The 17,340-nt window shown below is 36.9% G+C and overlaps 1 protein-coding gene across 2 annotated transcripts; it reads right to left on the bottom strand.

Annotated features, from left to right (window-relative positions):
- Positions 1-1,393: 1,393 nt before the first annotated feature.
- On the bottom strand, positions 1,394-15,288 carry LOC127452619 (protein SOGA3-like). 2 transcript variants are annotated; one of them, XM_051718233.1, is made up of 8 exons: positions 15,221-15,288; positions 13,488-14,193; positions 10,863-11,087; positions 9,863-10,021; positions 9,621-9,695; positions 5,574-6,761; positions 2,168-2,429; positions 1,394-1,450 (listed from the first exon to the last, which is right to left on the bottom strand). In XM_051718233.1, the coding sequence occupies exons 2-7, from the start codon at positions 14,127-14,129 to the stop codon at positions 2,205-2,207; spliced, it is 2,514 nt and encodes an 837-aa protein (XP_051574193.1). In that variant the 5' UTR covers positions 14,130-14,193; positions 15,221-15,288; the 3' UTR covers positions 1,394-1,450; positions 2,168-2,204. The 2 variants fall into 2 exon arrangements, with proteins under 2 accessions (XP_051574193.1, XP_051574194.1); XM_051718234.1 differs by lacking the exon at positions 1,394-1,450 and having other exon boundaries at positions 2,250-2,508.
- Between the last annotated feature and the right edge of the window lie 2,052 nt (positions 15,289-17,340).

Genomic DNA, 17,340 nt, shown 5'->3' on the forward strand with positions numbered 1-17,340 from the left:
TTCATTCATTTTAAGGTTAGACAACTCAGCGATCTGGTCCACTGCGCCCTGTCTACATCGGACGCGAGTGGCGCGTCGCGTCAAATGCAAATAGATCCCATTATAATCAGTGAAGCTGTCGATAGCCTACTGAAAGCGTCCGTTGTGGCGCGTCGCGTCGCGTCGACAATAAACGGATGCCCTGTTCTGTTGCTGACGCGCTGCAGAGCTACTCTAGACACCTGATCATCGTGTCCCTCTTAAATAAAATGATTTTACTTATCAAATATCAGATGTTCTCAAACCTAGATTTGCGACCTGCTATTTACCAAGAGAATAAGAGTGAGATTTTTAATCGGGCTTTACCTTAGTCTACCAAATTTAAAGAGCCAGCTACTGTAAGCCAATAAGATGTAATAATAATAATAATAATAATAATAATAATAATAATAATAATAATAATAAGAACAAGAGAGAGAGAGAGAGAGATAAAAGAGATAGCAGACTACGCACCTACTGTGCGTAGTTTTCAACTATTACTCTATTATTATTTAAATATTATTTAAATATATTTAAATATTTTTTAAATATTTGTTTTAAACTTTTTTTAAATATTTAATATATATAATTTAAAAACGTATTTAAATGTCATATATTATATTGTATTGTATTGCATTGTATACCGGAAACTGTATACTGTATATTGTATATGCAGGCTATGTATTGTACTGTGATCTGTTCTGAAACAACCTACCGAGGCAAATGCTTACTCGGCCAATAAATTGCATTCTGATAAATAAATAAATGAATACTTTTATTTTGAATTGTTAAAAGGTGCACTCAGCGATTCCTGAGAAACACTGTTGATATTCGAACTCAGCTGCCAAAACAAACACACCCCTTCCTTCAGTGCTCCTTTGGAAGCTCCGCCCCCCACCAGCTCCAGACACTCACAACTCTCCTGCTACTAAATCTAACATCACAACAACAGCATACAGTATATGTGTTCTGTGAAACATAGCCAAATTTAAGTTACCCACCTATCGAGAAGAAAAAGAGCAACTTCTGCATCAGTCTTCAAGCCTTTTACCTCTCGGAGGTCTCTCCACCGCTGCAAAGCCTCGCCGATGTTGACACGGCTCCTAGCCCTCGACTTATCATAATCCTTCTTTTTTAGTTTATATAGGTCTGACCTTTTTCTCTTGGTCTGTTTCTCAGCCGTTTGCCCTCATTGGAGTTTAGAAAGTTCACATCAGCCAGATTTGCCATTGCTCTTCTTATGAATTTCCCTCTCGCTCTGCCCCCACCCCCCATCCTGTGCACGCGTAAGAATCACCCTTGTTGCTGATTGGCTGGAGTAATGTTGTGTGGATCGGTCTGATCCACTTTGTTTTTGTCCCATTTACAGAGCCAGGGCTGTGTACAAATACTGATTTTTTTCAGCCCACCCACAGAATGGACAGCTAGCAGACTGTGAGGAGATATTAGCAGAACTTGACAAAAAGTGTATTGGATTAGAATTACTGAGTGTACCTTTAAATAAAGAAAGAAATAAAGAAATGTGCTCCATAAGGTAACATCTAAATTACCTGGTTTTATTCAAGGCAAATATATACTGTAGGCTAATATGACCAAATCAACTTGACCACATTAGGTAACACAGATGAAAGTTTTTAAGTCGCATCAAGTATTAAAAAAAGTGAAGTAAAAAAATAATGAAAAAGGCCAGTATTCACATTTTACTGTTTACACTTCCTCATCTACACTATATCTCCTTCTCCATCATCATCATCATCATCAGGTATTAGAACAAAGCTTTACCAATATCATGCACTTAATTTCACCCGATTACCATTTTAATAGGCTGCACTTCAATTAAATAATTTAAAAAAGTGCAAAACTATTGGATTCCTACATCCACTGAATGTCCACCCTGTTATTGTCCATTCTGCCCATTTAACTGGATGGACATCTGACATCCGATCATTTAGGTTAATCGGTATGATTGTCAAGTCTTTAAAATGTCCCTTTAATGATGAAACATGAAGATGCTTATAAAAGTACATTTAATTTTTCAAAAGTCTCAAGGCTGAAATGTCACGAATTGAAGGAATGGCCTGATAATATTTCAATAATCAGCACATATTGGAAAATATAATTACATTTAATCTTAAAATTATTCACTTACCAAGAGTATTGACAATGCAGACAGTGAGGCTCTGTTGTCATCGCTGTTTTTGACTGGAAGCTTGTGTTTGGTTGAACGACTGTAGTCTGTGCCTGAAATGATGATAGCTTCCTGTACCTTGCATAACCTTAATGACATGTCCAAAATCAATATGATAAATATAACAAAACATAACAAAAGGAAAAGGGAGAAAGTAACAAAACAGTAGAACACCAAACTGAAAATGAAGTTTACAGAACAAAGAAAAGAGTGAAAAGAAAGACTAGTTTGAAAATGGTGGCATATGATAAAGATGAGAACAAGACAAGAATGAGAATAAGCAAAATAATGGGTTGAAACATCTGAGTTGATATCAAAATGAGAAAGGGAATATAAGAGAGAGGAAAACAATGAGTTGAAAGAAGGACACAACTGTATAATATTCATTACATATATATGGTAATTGTTAGAAAAAAATATTAATATAACATTAATCCATTCAGAGACAGAAATGAAGGTTTAAAGGAGACTTTTTGAAGAATTTTCATGCAATCCTTTTCCATACAATGACAGTTCACATAGTGACCACTACAAAAAGGACCAAAAAGCACCACAAGAGTAGTCCATTGGACTTGTGCACTCTTTTCCGTTCTTTTTTGGAGCATGAGAGACATGGTCAATATAAACAGTCACTGTATGCAAAAGAACTGCTTAAAGATTTTTCCATCTAAAAATAACCAACCTGGTCTCATATTACTATACCTACGTGTCTGCAAAATAATTTTTACATAGCACATTGTATATAGCAGCAGTTTCCTGGTGAAATGAACACTAGAGCTGCGACATTTATGCACTTTTACACAAATCAGTAGCAGATCCTGGCATAGGTGATATAGGCAGCCACCTAGAGCAGCAATGCTCTCTGGGGTGGCACAACAGGTTACCTGATCGGCAGGGTTGGGAGGGTTACTTTTGAAATGTATTCCACTACAGATTACAGAATACATGCTGTAAAATGTCATTTGTAACGTATTCTGTTAGATTACTCAAGGTCAGTAACGTATTCTAAATACTTTGGATTACTTCTTCAACACTGGTAGATTTTTTCACTTGTTTTGATTATAAAAACTCTGCCAGTACAGTAAGACAAAATACACATGTTAAAAATACATTCTCTGAAAAACCTAAATATCTTCTGCAGTGTTGTTTCTAAAACAAGATAAATCAAATTGATCTTGTTTTAAGGATTTTTAGATATTTTCACAGGAAAACAATACAAAAATTATTATCAAGAATATGTTTTTTGCCCTAATATCAAAGGTCTTACTAGAAAAAAAGAAATTATGATCCAACATGAATTTTCTTGATAAAAAAATATGATCATTCCTGGTAACGTGCATGTAAAATGGCTAGAAATAGCATTTTAGCTTAGCGTAAAGCTGACAGTTTACACAAGGTTTATTTCTATTTCTTCTGCTCCAAGATATATATATATATATATATATATAAAATGTATATATTATATTATACATGTATATACAGTATATACATACACACACACACACACACACACATATATATATATATTTAGTTACTTCATATCTATATTCATTGTCTAGTTATTTTTATTTAAATGGATAGTTTACCCAAAAATGAAAATTCTCTCATCATTTATTCACTCTCATGCCATTCCAGAAACATGGCTTTCTTTCTTTTGCAGAATACAAATGAATTTTTTAGAAGAATATTTCAGCTTTCTAGGTCCATAAAATGCAAGTGAATGTTGGCCAGAACTTTGAAGCTCCAAAAATCCCATAAATGCAGCATAAAGTAATCCATAAGACTCCAGTTGTTAAATCAATGTCTCCAGAAGTGACATGATAGGTGTGGGTGAGAAGCAGATCAATATTTAAGTCCCTTTTTACTCTAAATCTCCACTTAAAATTTCAGATGTGAAAGTGAAACTAAACAGGCATCATATGTGACATTCAGATGTGAAAGTGGAGATTTAGAGTATAAAAAGGACTTAATTATTGATCTGTTTCTCATTTTGTTGTTGTTGATATTAAGGGGGGCGCCACGTCGGATCTCGCCTTGGGCACCAAGTAAGCCAGAACCCCGCTGACACAAATCACAAGTAAAACGAAAGATTATCAGTTCATAAACACTTACTTGTAACCCTTTTCCTCACACAATGCTATCTTATGACATCTAAATACTTTTACTATAGCGCATAAATTGTCAGGCAATACATTTTAACATCTGCATTAAATTATAAACTATTTAGAAGCTTATACAGAGTACAAGTCCTGAAGGGCATGTGAGTCGACACATGAGCCGATAGTGTCACAGAAGCATTACAAAATGACATAGCTGCTTCAGCAATTGCGTTTTTAATGTCACATTTTCTTTTTATGACACCATAGGTAAGGTGGTGGTAAGGCAAGGGCGTAGGTTTGGTTTGAAAGTTGGTAGACACATATTGCGAGGAGAATAATATTCAAAATGTAGGTATTGAGAAAATTCAAGAAAAATCAGTCTGGTATTATAGCCAAAATAAAATGTATTTCACAATAACAATAACAAGTCTCATTTCCTATTTCTCTGCCCCACCATATTAAGTATTAGCCTTTTTTGTTTTTGTTTTTATTCTGAAAAAGAAACTGGTTTAGAAATTACCACTAGGACTGCACGATATGGAGGAAAAATGTGATATGCGACTTGTTTTATAATGTGACGTAACATAAAACATTAGCTTGTTTAAATCAGTTCATTTCAAGGATTCCACCCATCTAATCTCCCAAAAAAAAATGTTGTAAAATATTTCTGCAGTAATCACAAACGACTGTGATTGTTGCCTTCTGAACAGCGCTGAGTAAAGTAACAGGTGCCATGTGACAACGCCGTGAATGTGCTGCTTCAGAAGAAGTTGGACAATAATTTACACATGAATAATGATACTGAGACGCTTTAATCGTCATTAAAATGAAAATAAAAACAAAAGTTAAAGTATTTTCTGTGTGGTAATATTGCCCAAATGTTGGTAGGGACATGTCCCTATCATCCCTACCTAAATCAACGCCTATGGTTTAAGGTTTAGGGTAGGGAGGTCGGTTTTGTTTATTTAAAACTCGATAGAGCATTAACCTTAAAAACACCATCTGTTTGGGAGAACATTTAGCTCAACTTTAGCACCACACAGTGGATATTTAATCTAGGAACTGCTGCAATACGTGTTATAAACCATGTTATTTCATTTTGCAAAAATGTCGCCACAGTCCCACAGTTTTCATAAGATCAGGTAAAAAATACAGAATTTACAGCATGCAGGTTTGGAATGACAGGGTGAGGGTAAATAAATGATGACAGAATTTTTATTTGTGGGTGAATAACTAAAAGAGTGAGTTTTGTGTTTATTTGGACTTACTGACAGAGGTTCTTCAGTTTCCCTGTCTTCTGGTTTTGGGACTTCCAGGCGATCAATAAAGTTCTGCAGCTCCTTTCTAAAAGCTTTCATCTGAGCATTGATGCGGTATAGGAGCTCGTGCTCTCGAATTCGACTGCCCTCGTCATCATCATCCATTCTTCCAAAGAGCTCACCATTGGTCACGTAAACACGTGCCTCTGCAATGATGGTGCTGGTATCAGTGATGAGTCTATCGATGGTCCTGCTCAATCGTTCGGCCTCTGTGCAGATATCAATCATCTGCTGACGGTCCTTGAAACTTCTTGCTAAAAAACGGCCCTCAGAGCTGTACAGGGAGCGCGTTGGAGTCAGGCACCGAATATTACGCACCTCGTCCGAGTCACTTTCACCACCAATGGGGCCCTCACGTTTGCGATATGGCGGAAGGCGAGAACAGTCATCGTCACTTTCTCTGCGGCCACAGTCGCTCTCTGCATCGCTGTCTCTCGGGCTGGCACGGATGCCTAAGTGAGAGGCCAGATCGTAGCGTTGCATGTTGGATAGCAGAACACGGTTTTCATACTGCAGCTGCATCACCTTCCCGCTCAATTCATTGATCTGCAGTCTGGCAGCCTTCAGCTCCTCTTGCAAGGCCTCAAATTTTGCCCCATCCACCCCCCCACTGGTGTACCGTGAGCCCTCATGTGAACCTGCCTTGTATTTGAGCTTGTTGAGCTCACTGGTCATTTTCGTATTCTGCTCTTCCACATCAGCCAAATTACGACGCAGAAGTTCAGCCTCATCCTCCACCAACTGCAACTGCTGACGCAAATCCGACATCGCCTCGCTCTGCTCTCTGGAAGAAGGGACTGCCATCCCACCAGCCAGCTCCTCTCCACGCAGGTCATCCATCTCAGCCTTAAGCCCACGGTTCTCCACCTCCAGCTCCACGATTTTACGACCTAAAATATTGGCTTCTTCTTCCACCAGCCGCAGACGAAGCTTCAGTTCAGACTCTCGGGTGGTGGGAGGACCTCCTGCCTCACCTTTAGGGAGAGGACTGTCCACATCACCATAAAAGGTGCGATACTTCTGGAGCTCCTGCTCTAGACGGTCCTTCTCTTTGTCGATCTTTGCCATTTTCTTCCGCATTAAGGTCGCCTCCTCCTTGATGAAGGCCAACTGACATTTCAGATCTTCATTTTCCTCCTGTGGAGGAAAACATTTCATATCTGTTTGAAAGGCATATGTGTATTGATATTCCAAAAACATTCTGGTTAGAGTAGCTTATAAATCCCCTATCCCTAATTATTAAACTTCTGCAATGAATTTAGCCTAAACCGCCACAATGTTTAAATGGAATGAACAGATTTTATTCAAACTTTGTTTTGTGGAAAATTTCAACCCATCTATTATGTCTTTCTTTTTCTTTTTTTTTCTTTTTTTTTACATTTCAGATTAAAGTTTGGAAATCTCCCATTAAATTAAAGGAATAGTCCAGGTTCAATACAAGTTAAGCTCAATAAACAGCATTTGTGGCATAATGTTGATTACCACAGCAAATAATTTCGACTCGTCCCTCCTTTTCTCAAAAAAAAAAATAAAAAAAAAATGAGGTTACAGTGAGACACTTACAATGGAAGTGAATGGGCCAATTTTTGGAGTCAGAAATCTGAAGCTTCTAGATTTATAAAAGCACTTACATTAATTCTTCTGTTAAAACTCATGTATAATTTGAGCTGTAAAGTTGTTTAAATGGTCATTTTTACAGTCATTTTAGGGTTTTAGGGTTTGTTGACTACATTGTCATGGCAATGAAGTTGTAAAACGTCTATAACTTTACACAGAAAAGGTTAGTAAGTGATTTTATCACACTAAATTATTTCTTGTGGCTATACTTTTGAAACAGTAGCTAGGTTTCCATCCAACTATTTTTATGCGCATTTTTAAATTGAGCATAATAAATCCAGAATGGAAACGCTTGATATACGAATAAATGTTCTAAATTCGCATTAAAATGTTATGCGCTAGGAGGTGGATTTTCTAGAGTTTTTTCATTAGTTAAAATGCGCATTAAGGTGATGGAAACAGTTTATTCGCAAAATGATGATGTGTTTTGAACAGTCGTGCATGTGTTATTATGAGAGTGCAATAGCTTGATGTGACTGGCCCAATGAAAGATAAGACCTTTGCACACAATTCTTTAAGCATAGCTCTTGTCATCCGAAAGTGTTTAACCCACAGCTGGTCGATAAAGTGGGTCCTCACAATCCACCAGAGAGCACTCCCAGGTATGTGGAGACTGGCAGCATGTCGGCATCGCAGCCATTTCAGCCCCGTTATATCAACTATTACACACTTAAAATTAGATACTTGCTCCAATTTTGCAAATAAAACTCTCCCTGAAGAATGGAGGTCATTCAGCTGCTCCATCATGACGAGGCAGCTCCCTCGTGATAATGCACATTACATAGTGGATGGAAACACGCAACAATTCATATTTTCTTAAAGGGATAGTTCACCCAAAAATGACAATTCTCTCATTATTTACTCACCCTCATGATATCCCAGGTGTGTATGACTTTCTTTCTTCAGTAGAACATATTTGAAGAACATTAGAAAAATATCTTAGCTCAGTAGGTCCTTAAAATGCAAGTGAATGGAGATTTCTCTTTTGAGCTCCAAAAATCACAGACAGTCAGCATAAATGTCATCCATACGACTCCAGCTGTTAAATTAATGTCTTCTAAAGCGATACAATCACTTTTGGTGCAAAAAAAGATAAATATTTAAGTACGTTTTAACTATAATCAAACACTTCGGGTTAGCTTCATGAGAGCGTGAAGTCCAAGTGGTCATGTGACGTATTTGTGTTGCCATGATGCGGACGTAATCTCACGTTCTCCACTCGGTTGAGACATCCAGAATGAGCACACAAACAAACCATTGTGAGCAAAGAAACAGATAAATACAGATCTAAACCAAAACCAACCAAGCTTCTGTACAGCGTTCCTCCTACTCACTTGTAAACAGTGCTGCTCTTCCGACTGTGGTGCACGTGCGTCAGTTCTCGCGTTTTAAATGCCAATGTGATTACGTCACACGCAGGTACCACTGCTGAACGGGAGCATGAATCTTTTTCGCACCAAAAGCGATCATGTCGCTTTAGAAGACATTAGTTTAACCGCTGGACTCGTATGGATGACGTTTATGCTGACTGTGATTTTTGGAGCTTCAAAAGAGAAATCTCCATTCACTTGCATTTTAAGGACCTACTGAGCTGAGATATTTTTCTGTTTTTCTTCAAATGTGTTCTGCTGAAGAAAGAAAGTCATACACACCTGGAATATAATGAGGGTGAGTAAATAATGAGAGAATTGTCATTTTTGGGTGAACTATCCCTTTAAGTCTACATTTTTTTAAATGCACTTAAAAAATGCGAAACCAGCTAGTATTTTAACTTTTACAAATTGGCCCCATTCACTTCCACTGTCAGTGCACAGGTAGTAAATATTTTTGCTTTTTTAAAGAAAAGGAAGGACGAGACAAAATTAATTTTTGTGGTAATAAACATTATGCCTGATGAAGACCTAAGCAGTCGAACCGTTGTCAGTTTTATCTATTTAATTTAATGGGAGCATAATGTATGTAGTGTCCTTTTTTCCTATGAACTGTAACCTTTTTTGATCATGCACGTGGGACCTACCCTTAACTGTTTTGGATCTGATGTGTGCACACAAACTCCATTTTCAATCAGTATTATACCACAAATGTTGTCACTTGAGCTTAACTTGTACTGGACCCGAAAGATTCCTTTCAACTGATAGAATGTCTAGCATTCAAAATTTAACCGTCAATGATGATGTTATCGTATTGCTGAATTCCAATTAGGCTTCTTTCTATTCTATATTTTTCAATTCTGAATTGTTTTTGGTCTTGTCTTCCTTGCATCTATTAAACCATGTATTCTGTAGACTTTTAACAATCTTTAATATCAGTATTTATTTGCTGCTTTGCATGCACAGGTATTTCCTTTAGGAAATGCAAGTCCAGTTATTCTTCTTTTACCTCTGTTGGGGTTTGTGGAGTCCTCTTCTCTGATTTCTGTATATCTTTTCCACCTCCTCTCCGTTTCAGAGAAAGCTGATAAAAATATTTTCGCATTTTCATTATTTGCAATGCATTTTTATCAAATGAATATGGAGAAATACCACACCCACTGACTTTATTGTACTACAATAGTATGATATTAAAGTATGAAAATGGTTCCCTGTTTATATTGAGGTGTGTATATTTCCAGATGCTCTCACCTCTTTGGCCTTTTCCAGTTCATTTTGTAAAGCCTGCTTGGTCACCTCCACTTCAATCAGCTTTTGCCTCAGTCTTTCATTCTCTTCTTCTGTTTTGGTCCGCTTCTCCTCCACATTTTCCAGTTCATTGTGTAATCTCACAGAAACATCCTTTGCCACCTAGTAGAGGACTAAATATTTTAGGGATGGTGCTGTCTTGTTACTATCACTAGTAACATTCATATTGCTAAGTAATCACATTTTAAAAGGGTAATATCTTATCCTTAATATTTTGACATAAAAGAGTTCATTGCATTTTAAAAACAAACTGTAACTTTCAGAACTCAAAACCTCTTCCCCACCCCAAAAAGGCCATTTATTGAAACAAAGGTAATATGAAGGAAGTTAGATATTATATTATCCCTAAACACAAGCAGAACTAACAATAAGGGTTAAATGTGGGTAAGTCCATCAAACCTTTTGTTGTTCTGGGCTGTGTGTAGCACCTATGACTCTGCAGATCCTTCTGAAGGAACCCAACAAATGGGCAGTTGAAGTTTATTTTTAACAAGATCCCTGAATTTTAGTCCAATCTAAGCATTTTGGAGGGTACACTTGTGATAGTGTGATGCAGGTTTTGCAAAGTGGCTGTTATTGAAGGTTGGGGCAGTTAAAAACTATATTGGACTTGAATGCAAAGTGCTGTTTCTCATTTCACATGCAAAGGGGATGTTTACATAGATAGATTAAAGGCACAGAAGCAAAATTAGGCCTGTTTAATTCTCAGGGTCAGACAGATGGTGGAAAGTGTTCATGAATAATTAAATTAATGTTTTTGAAGCATACTCTACTAACATTATAAGTGAACCTGAGTGGAAAAAATACTGTATGACCCCTGTAAATGTTAACATGTATTCTTACAGTGAAACAGATACTGGTGGAAAAATGAAAAGTAGCACACATAACCTGTGCACAGATTTGACTTGAGACATCAGAATTTGATTTGATGATTTCACTTTACCTTTAAGTCTTGCTCCAGGCTCCTCAGCATGTCCCCATCGATTTCACCTGTTTCTGCAAATCGCAGTCGCTTCCTCTCTGCCTTGCGCAGACGATACTGAAGGATTCGGCAGTTCTTATGGGCTCTCTCAAGTTCACGTCGCATGTCCTGCAGCTGACAAGCGTCTTCCTCGTAGAACGTGTCCCTCATTTCATCCATCTCAGCTCGCATTTCTTCAACTTCATGCTGACAAATTGCCAACATATTATACACTCAAAAATAACAGCTAAAAATTATAAGCTCACATATCATGCTAGCCAGCAAAAAAAATATCATCTTTATACGGGTAAATCATAAACAGCGTTGCGTGTAATCTGATTACAAAGTAATTTGTTACTGTAACATAATTACTTTTCTGTTCAAAAGTAGTGTAAGGCATTGCATTTAAAATTATTTTATCAGATAACAGTTACTGACTTTCAATTAAGGTCATTACTTTTAAGTACATTACTTAGGTTACACATATTTCTTTTTTCTTTTTTTTTTTCTTTTTTTTTTCACCCAATTTGGAATGCTCAATTCCCAGTGCGCTTTTAAGTCCTTGTGGCCGCTCAATCCGGGTGGCGGAAGATGAATCCTAGTTGCCTCCGCGTCTGAGACCGTCAACCCGTGCATCTTATCACGTGGCTTGTTGAGCACGTTGTCATGGAGACATAGTACGTGTGGAGGCTTCACGCCATCCACCGAGGTAACCACGCTCAGCTCACCACTGAGAACGAACCACATAATAGGGACCACGAGGAGGTTAACCCATGTGACTCTACCCACCCTAGCAACCGGGCCAATTTGGTTGCTTAGGAGACCTGGCTGGAGTCACTCAGCACGAGGTTACACATATTTCTAAAATAATATTATTTATGTATAATCAATTTAAAATATGAATTCATATGTGCATATGTACTGTTTGCATTTCTGTGACAGCTGAAGGGTGTGCGGCAATGAACAAGTTGGAAATACGTTTTTTAATTTTTTTTATAGTAATAACAATTTTAGAGGAGTAATTAGTCATTTGTAGTGGATTACTTTTTTTTAACTTACCCAACACTGATCACAAGCAAGGATATCATGAAATATTTGAAAAATCTAGATTAAAACACTTGTTTAAAGTTCTAGAAATGTTGGTTTTACTTGTTTTGAAAACATTTTTTTTTATTATTGTGAACAAAGGTTTTGATTTAACTACTCTAAAAATGTTTTCAATGATATATTCTCTCATAATTTACTCACCCTCATGCCATCCCAGATGTGTATGACTTTCTTTCTTCTGCAGAACACAAATGAAGATTTTTAAAGAATATTTCAGCTCTGTAGGTCCATACAATGCAACTGAATGGTGACCAGAACTCAGAAGGTCCAAAAATTACACAAAGGAGGCATAAAAGTAATGCATATGACTCCAGTGGTTTAATCCATGTCTTTTGAAGCAATATGATAGTTGTGGGTGAGAAGCAGAACAATATTTCAGTCCTTTTTTACTACCAATCTCCACCTTTGATCACCCACAACCAGTAGGTGGCTGAATTTGAAAATAAAAATTTATATTTACAGTTATAAAATGACTTAAATATTGATCTGTTTCTCACCCACACCTATAATATCACTTCTGAAGGCATGGATTAAACCACTGGAGTCTTATGGATTACTTTCATACTGCCTTTTGGGACTTCAAAGATTTGGACCGCATTCACTTGCATTGTATGGACCTACAGAGCTGAAATATTCTTCTAAAATTCTTCATTTGTGTTCTGCAGAAGAAAGAAAGTCATAAACATCTGGGATGGCATGAGGGTGAATAAATGATGAGAGAATTTTCAGTTTTGGTGAACTGTTCCTTTAAAAAAGAATCTGTGAAGAATTAATTTTGTGACATTTTCTTGTCAGTATACCATTTGACGTGAACCTGAACTAACCTTGCCATGTCATAAAAGGTCAATTTTTAAGACATTTTTTAAGAAATTTAATTAACTTGACAGATGGCCTACAGAGTCTTTTCTGATATTTTGACAAAAAAATTGGCTTTCTGCATGTTAGTTATAGCAGACCGACTGAAATATTGTTATTTTAAAACAACAGTTTCACTGCTTTTTTTAAATTTTTTTTAATGATAATAAAAGACTATACCAAACTACTTTTGAATTAACTACTAAGTTTTTTTATTAGGTACTTTGATTAGACCTTTTCCTTCATTAAAATCTCAGGACAGTGACATTATGAATTAATGAATAATTCATTTTAATTCTGAAATTAAAAACACAGTTTTATTAGAAAACAGTTGTATTTTATCCCAGCTGAGAATAAAAAGAGAGAGAAAAAAAAAGCCTAATCTGGTTGGCTGGATTTAGCTGTTCAACCAGTCTGGTCAGGCGGATGGTTTAAAAAATTAAAAATTTGCTGGTCAGCCTAGGAGACCTCCAGCCTCCAAGCTAAACCAGTTGAGTAAGCTTGGACAGGCTGGCCAGCAAAAAGCCAACCAGCTTTTTTCCCCGGCAGAATTGTATTTTATATTTGTATTTATTTTTTAATAAACTAATAGATCCAAAAAAGAAGAGCACTGTCATATTGGCCTATTTTGTCATCGGAACCCACCTTCAGGTAATCGTTCTCTTCCTCCAATCGCTCAATTTCCTCTTGCAGTTCCTGGTTTTGCTGTGCTACGGCCTCTGTCTGCCGGTTCATGTCCTCGGTTGGCAGCTGCGGCTCCGCCACCGGCGAGCTCGACGTCTTCGGTTGCATACCGCTTTCTTTCTTCAAGCTTTTGTTCATGTGAAACTGTATGAGTTCAGACTGCAAGCATCCCTCCCTCCAGAACCCCGGGCCGCATCCTACAGCACTCTTACCGGCCTGTTTGCCTCCATCAGCTCTCGCATGCTCTCTTTTATTACCTTGCGAGGCTTTCGTCGAGCTCGGCTGATCAGAGACCACCCGAGAAGCCTCGCCCGTCAAACAAGACTCGTCGGCGCTGCTGCGCTCCTCGATGTTCTTGCTCTTCTCCGCTCTCTTCAGAGTTGGACTTTCAGCACCACTGGCGTGGACAGCTCCCGCGCCTTTGGCCTGTCGGTCTTTGACAGTGACTGGAGAATTACTGCGACTGCTTTTACCGCCTGCCTTGGAAGAAGCGGCTTTGGCTGACGTGCTTTTGGAAGCCGCTTTTGATGGCGAGTCTTTGAATCTCGCTGGCGATGATGCTCGCTGCTGCTGCTTCATGTTGCTGTTATCCAAAGAGTTCATTTTGTCGTCTGCATGAGTTTAAATGTACATAATCCATTTTTATCTCGCCGATGAGTGGGAAAAACTGTTTTAAAAACAATTAAAAAGAAATAAAAAAATCCATTGGGTCTACAGTTGGCATATGTCATAAATTGTTGCATTTGTGCCCAACCCAACACTTCAGTGTCCACTTTGATATGACTTTTAATGGGAAATTATTCATCTTTGTACCCCTTACCAAGAACGAGTAAAAACGACAAGGCTAATCTATTTTTAATTAATTGATTTTACATTATTATTTTTGTTTATTGATGTTTTTTTGAGGGGAAAAAGGCTCAATTAGCCTATGCAAGAACATGTCATTGTCATATTTTCATTCTTATAGCCTATATATGAATTTATATATAAATTCAAAATGCTAATCCATTTATATGAATTTTGGATTTGCATATCGTTTGTCTGAAGTCAGAGGATGGATATATAATGACAGATGTTGTCATCCAGTAAGACAATGGGGCACAGCTGGTCTAAAACGAGATTATTCTAAACGTAAACCATTTTATCTATAGTATCAGGACCAACTGTGTTATCTATTGTAATATGAGATCTTATTTAATGCACCGATTATTTCCGAATGTCCATCGCGTATGGGTCCGATCATTATCCAATGATGACTCATATGAACGGAAAAGGGAAACCAAAATAACAAAGAAACTGAACATGTGCCACGATGTTGTGATTGAAATGTGTAGGAAAAGCACTATGAATTGTCAGTGGCCATACACAGAGGCCACTGGGCAACCCAGTAAAAGAGATAAGCTAATAAATTAACCTACTGTTGTTCTATAATTGCAGTTATTGCTTAGATTTCAGTTTTAGGTTCCACAAGATCGGCTGCATATAAAACGCAGGCTTAATTTAGTCGTTCTTATATCGACTGGGGTTTTTATTATTTTATGGTGAGATGAGGCATTTTCTTATAACCCTACCAAGGTGAATGAATTGTCCAAGATTTTCTTTGCACCCAGAATAGCAATACACGAAAATATAACCTTAAACATCCCCAAAAATAAAATAAAATAAAATAAATAAATAAATAATGCAATTCTTACCTTTCAACATCTCATCTTTACACAAATGGTGAAGGCAAAGAATGATGCCAGAGTGCGGCTTCGTGAAACCACCATTAAAAATCTGATCAATAGTCGCACGATGACGTCACAACTGGGCGGGGTCTTTCTTGAGCCTTTTGAGATGCTTAAAGCGAGCAGCTTCTATGTAGCTATCTGATTTTTTTATTTTAAACACTTTATTTTATAAAATGATTAAACAGTGGTCTCGCAATAACTACAACAGCAAAAACAGAGATCCTCAGTCTCTCAATTTTTGACAACATTTTGAACAACAGCACAGTGAAGTTTTACATGCTAGTGTATATATGAAAAATAAGGTGGGCTATAGTAAACTCCAGATTAAAAAAAAAAAAAAAAAAAAAAAAATACATTGATGTTATCAGATCACAATACTGAGGAGCTTTTATACTTTATATGATATGGTACAATGGGGCTAAAGGCACCCTTTAAGGAAAATTAGCTTTTTTTCTGGTTGCAAAGTGTATCAAGATTTGATTTTTACAAATATTTATGGAGTAGTAAAGTTCTGGTAAAAAAATAATTTAAAAAAAATGTAAGGTTGTTTTGATAAATAAAAAAAAAATGTTGGTGAGGGGACATTTTAACCCACACTCTGATTAAAAGGCCCCTGGGTGTTTTTAGTGATTTAGAATAGATATAGGGGCTATGGGTATAGGGCTAAATTTGACAACTCATGCAAATAATTTTGAGACAGCAAGATGCTTCTTTTGAGTAACAAATTAAGATAATGCTTATTTAGAACAAAAGGTGCAACATTTCTGTTAATTTCAATCACATTTGGCATTTCATAACATCTCAAATATTCTTTAAAGTAATTAACCACCATTGTGACTGATCAACAAAAGTGTTTGCAACACTGGAATTTTACCCCAAATACTATCCTTTCATTTATTGCACAGTTATTGAACAACTTTTGATTTAATCACCTTCAACAAAACTGAAAATGACAAAGAAGTATTTTGTCTCGGAATAAATGTTATAATTTTATGGATTCTCATTGGCTACATACATTTGCAACATTTAAAAAAATTGTTAAATGTTAGATCAAATTAGCTCAAAATCAACCTTTGGACATTATACGCAATGATATCATGGAAGAGGATAATTTTACAGTGCATAGTGACAAACAGGTGTTTAGAAAAATGATGTGGTAGTTTTTGTTGCTATTTAGTGTTTTGGGAGAAAATAAAATTGAAAGTGCTTTTTAACCCAAGGGGCCTTTAGCCTTATTGTACCCTACAAAATGTTTACCATATTCATATACCATAATATTTATATGGTAAAAGCTGCATCTGCCATGATCCTTTCTTGTGTTTATAGAGCTATGTGTTTTGCATTCTTCTATGAATTCATACTAGTACTTGATGACTTGAGCCTCAATTACTTATGTGCTGCACCTTTTGTCAATTTGCCATTAAAGCAGTCTGCAGAGGATTAGGCAATCAACTGGTCCAGTTGCAGCATGTTAACGTAGCTCACGACACATAAACTCTCTTGTAAGAACCTATCTACTGAACGTGTATTAAAGCTGCACACGATAGCATATTCTGAAATGTAAAATAACAGTAATGACTTTGGTAGGGAAATATTTACAAAATCTACTAACTACTAACTGTTTTAGATCAAATGGAGCAAGCTTTCAAGTATTTGACCTGTAAGATTAATTTTTTTGAATCCAATGTGTTATGTCTGGGATTACATCACAAACAGGCCCTGGCATAATTTCTATTGTCTGGCTTTCAGACCCAGTAATATACTGATGATATTGTTCACATTTCTCAGTGATGTACAGCACTTGCAAGAGCTAGTCCATTTATTTCATGCAAGAAACAACACTCCTACAGTACATTTTGCCTCAGCAATGGCAGTGTTTTAAATGACGCACATGTGTTGTCGAGGGGGATGGTCAGATTTGACCTCTTTGGGCTCAGAGGGGTGGCCAGCTGGTGGCTGAATGACAGGGCTGTGTAGCATCTGGGGACGTAAGGCAAGGTTTATAATTGCTGCCATTTGGAGAATGGTGTATTGATGAATCTATTCAGTTGCATAATTGAATATTGCAGGTGTGCTTTGCAGCT

This window comes from Myxocyprinus asiaticus, chromosome 15, assembly GCF_019703515.2.
Source record: "Myxocyprinus asiaticus isolate MX2 ecotype Aquarium Trade chromosome 15, UBuf_Myxa_2, whole genome shotgun sequence".
Taxonomy (NCBI): domain Eukaryota; kingdom Metazoa; phylum Chordata; class Actinopteri; order Cypriniformes; family Catostomidae; genus Myxocyprinus; species Myxocyprinus asiaticus.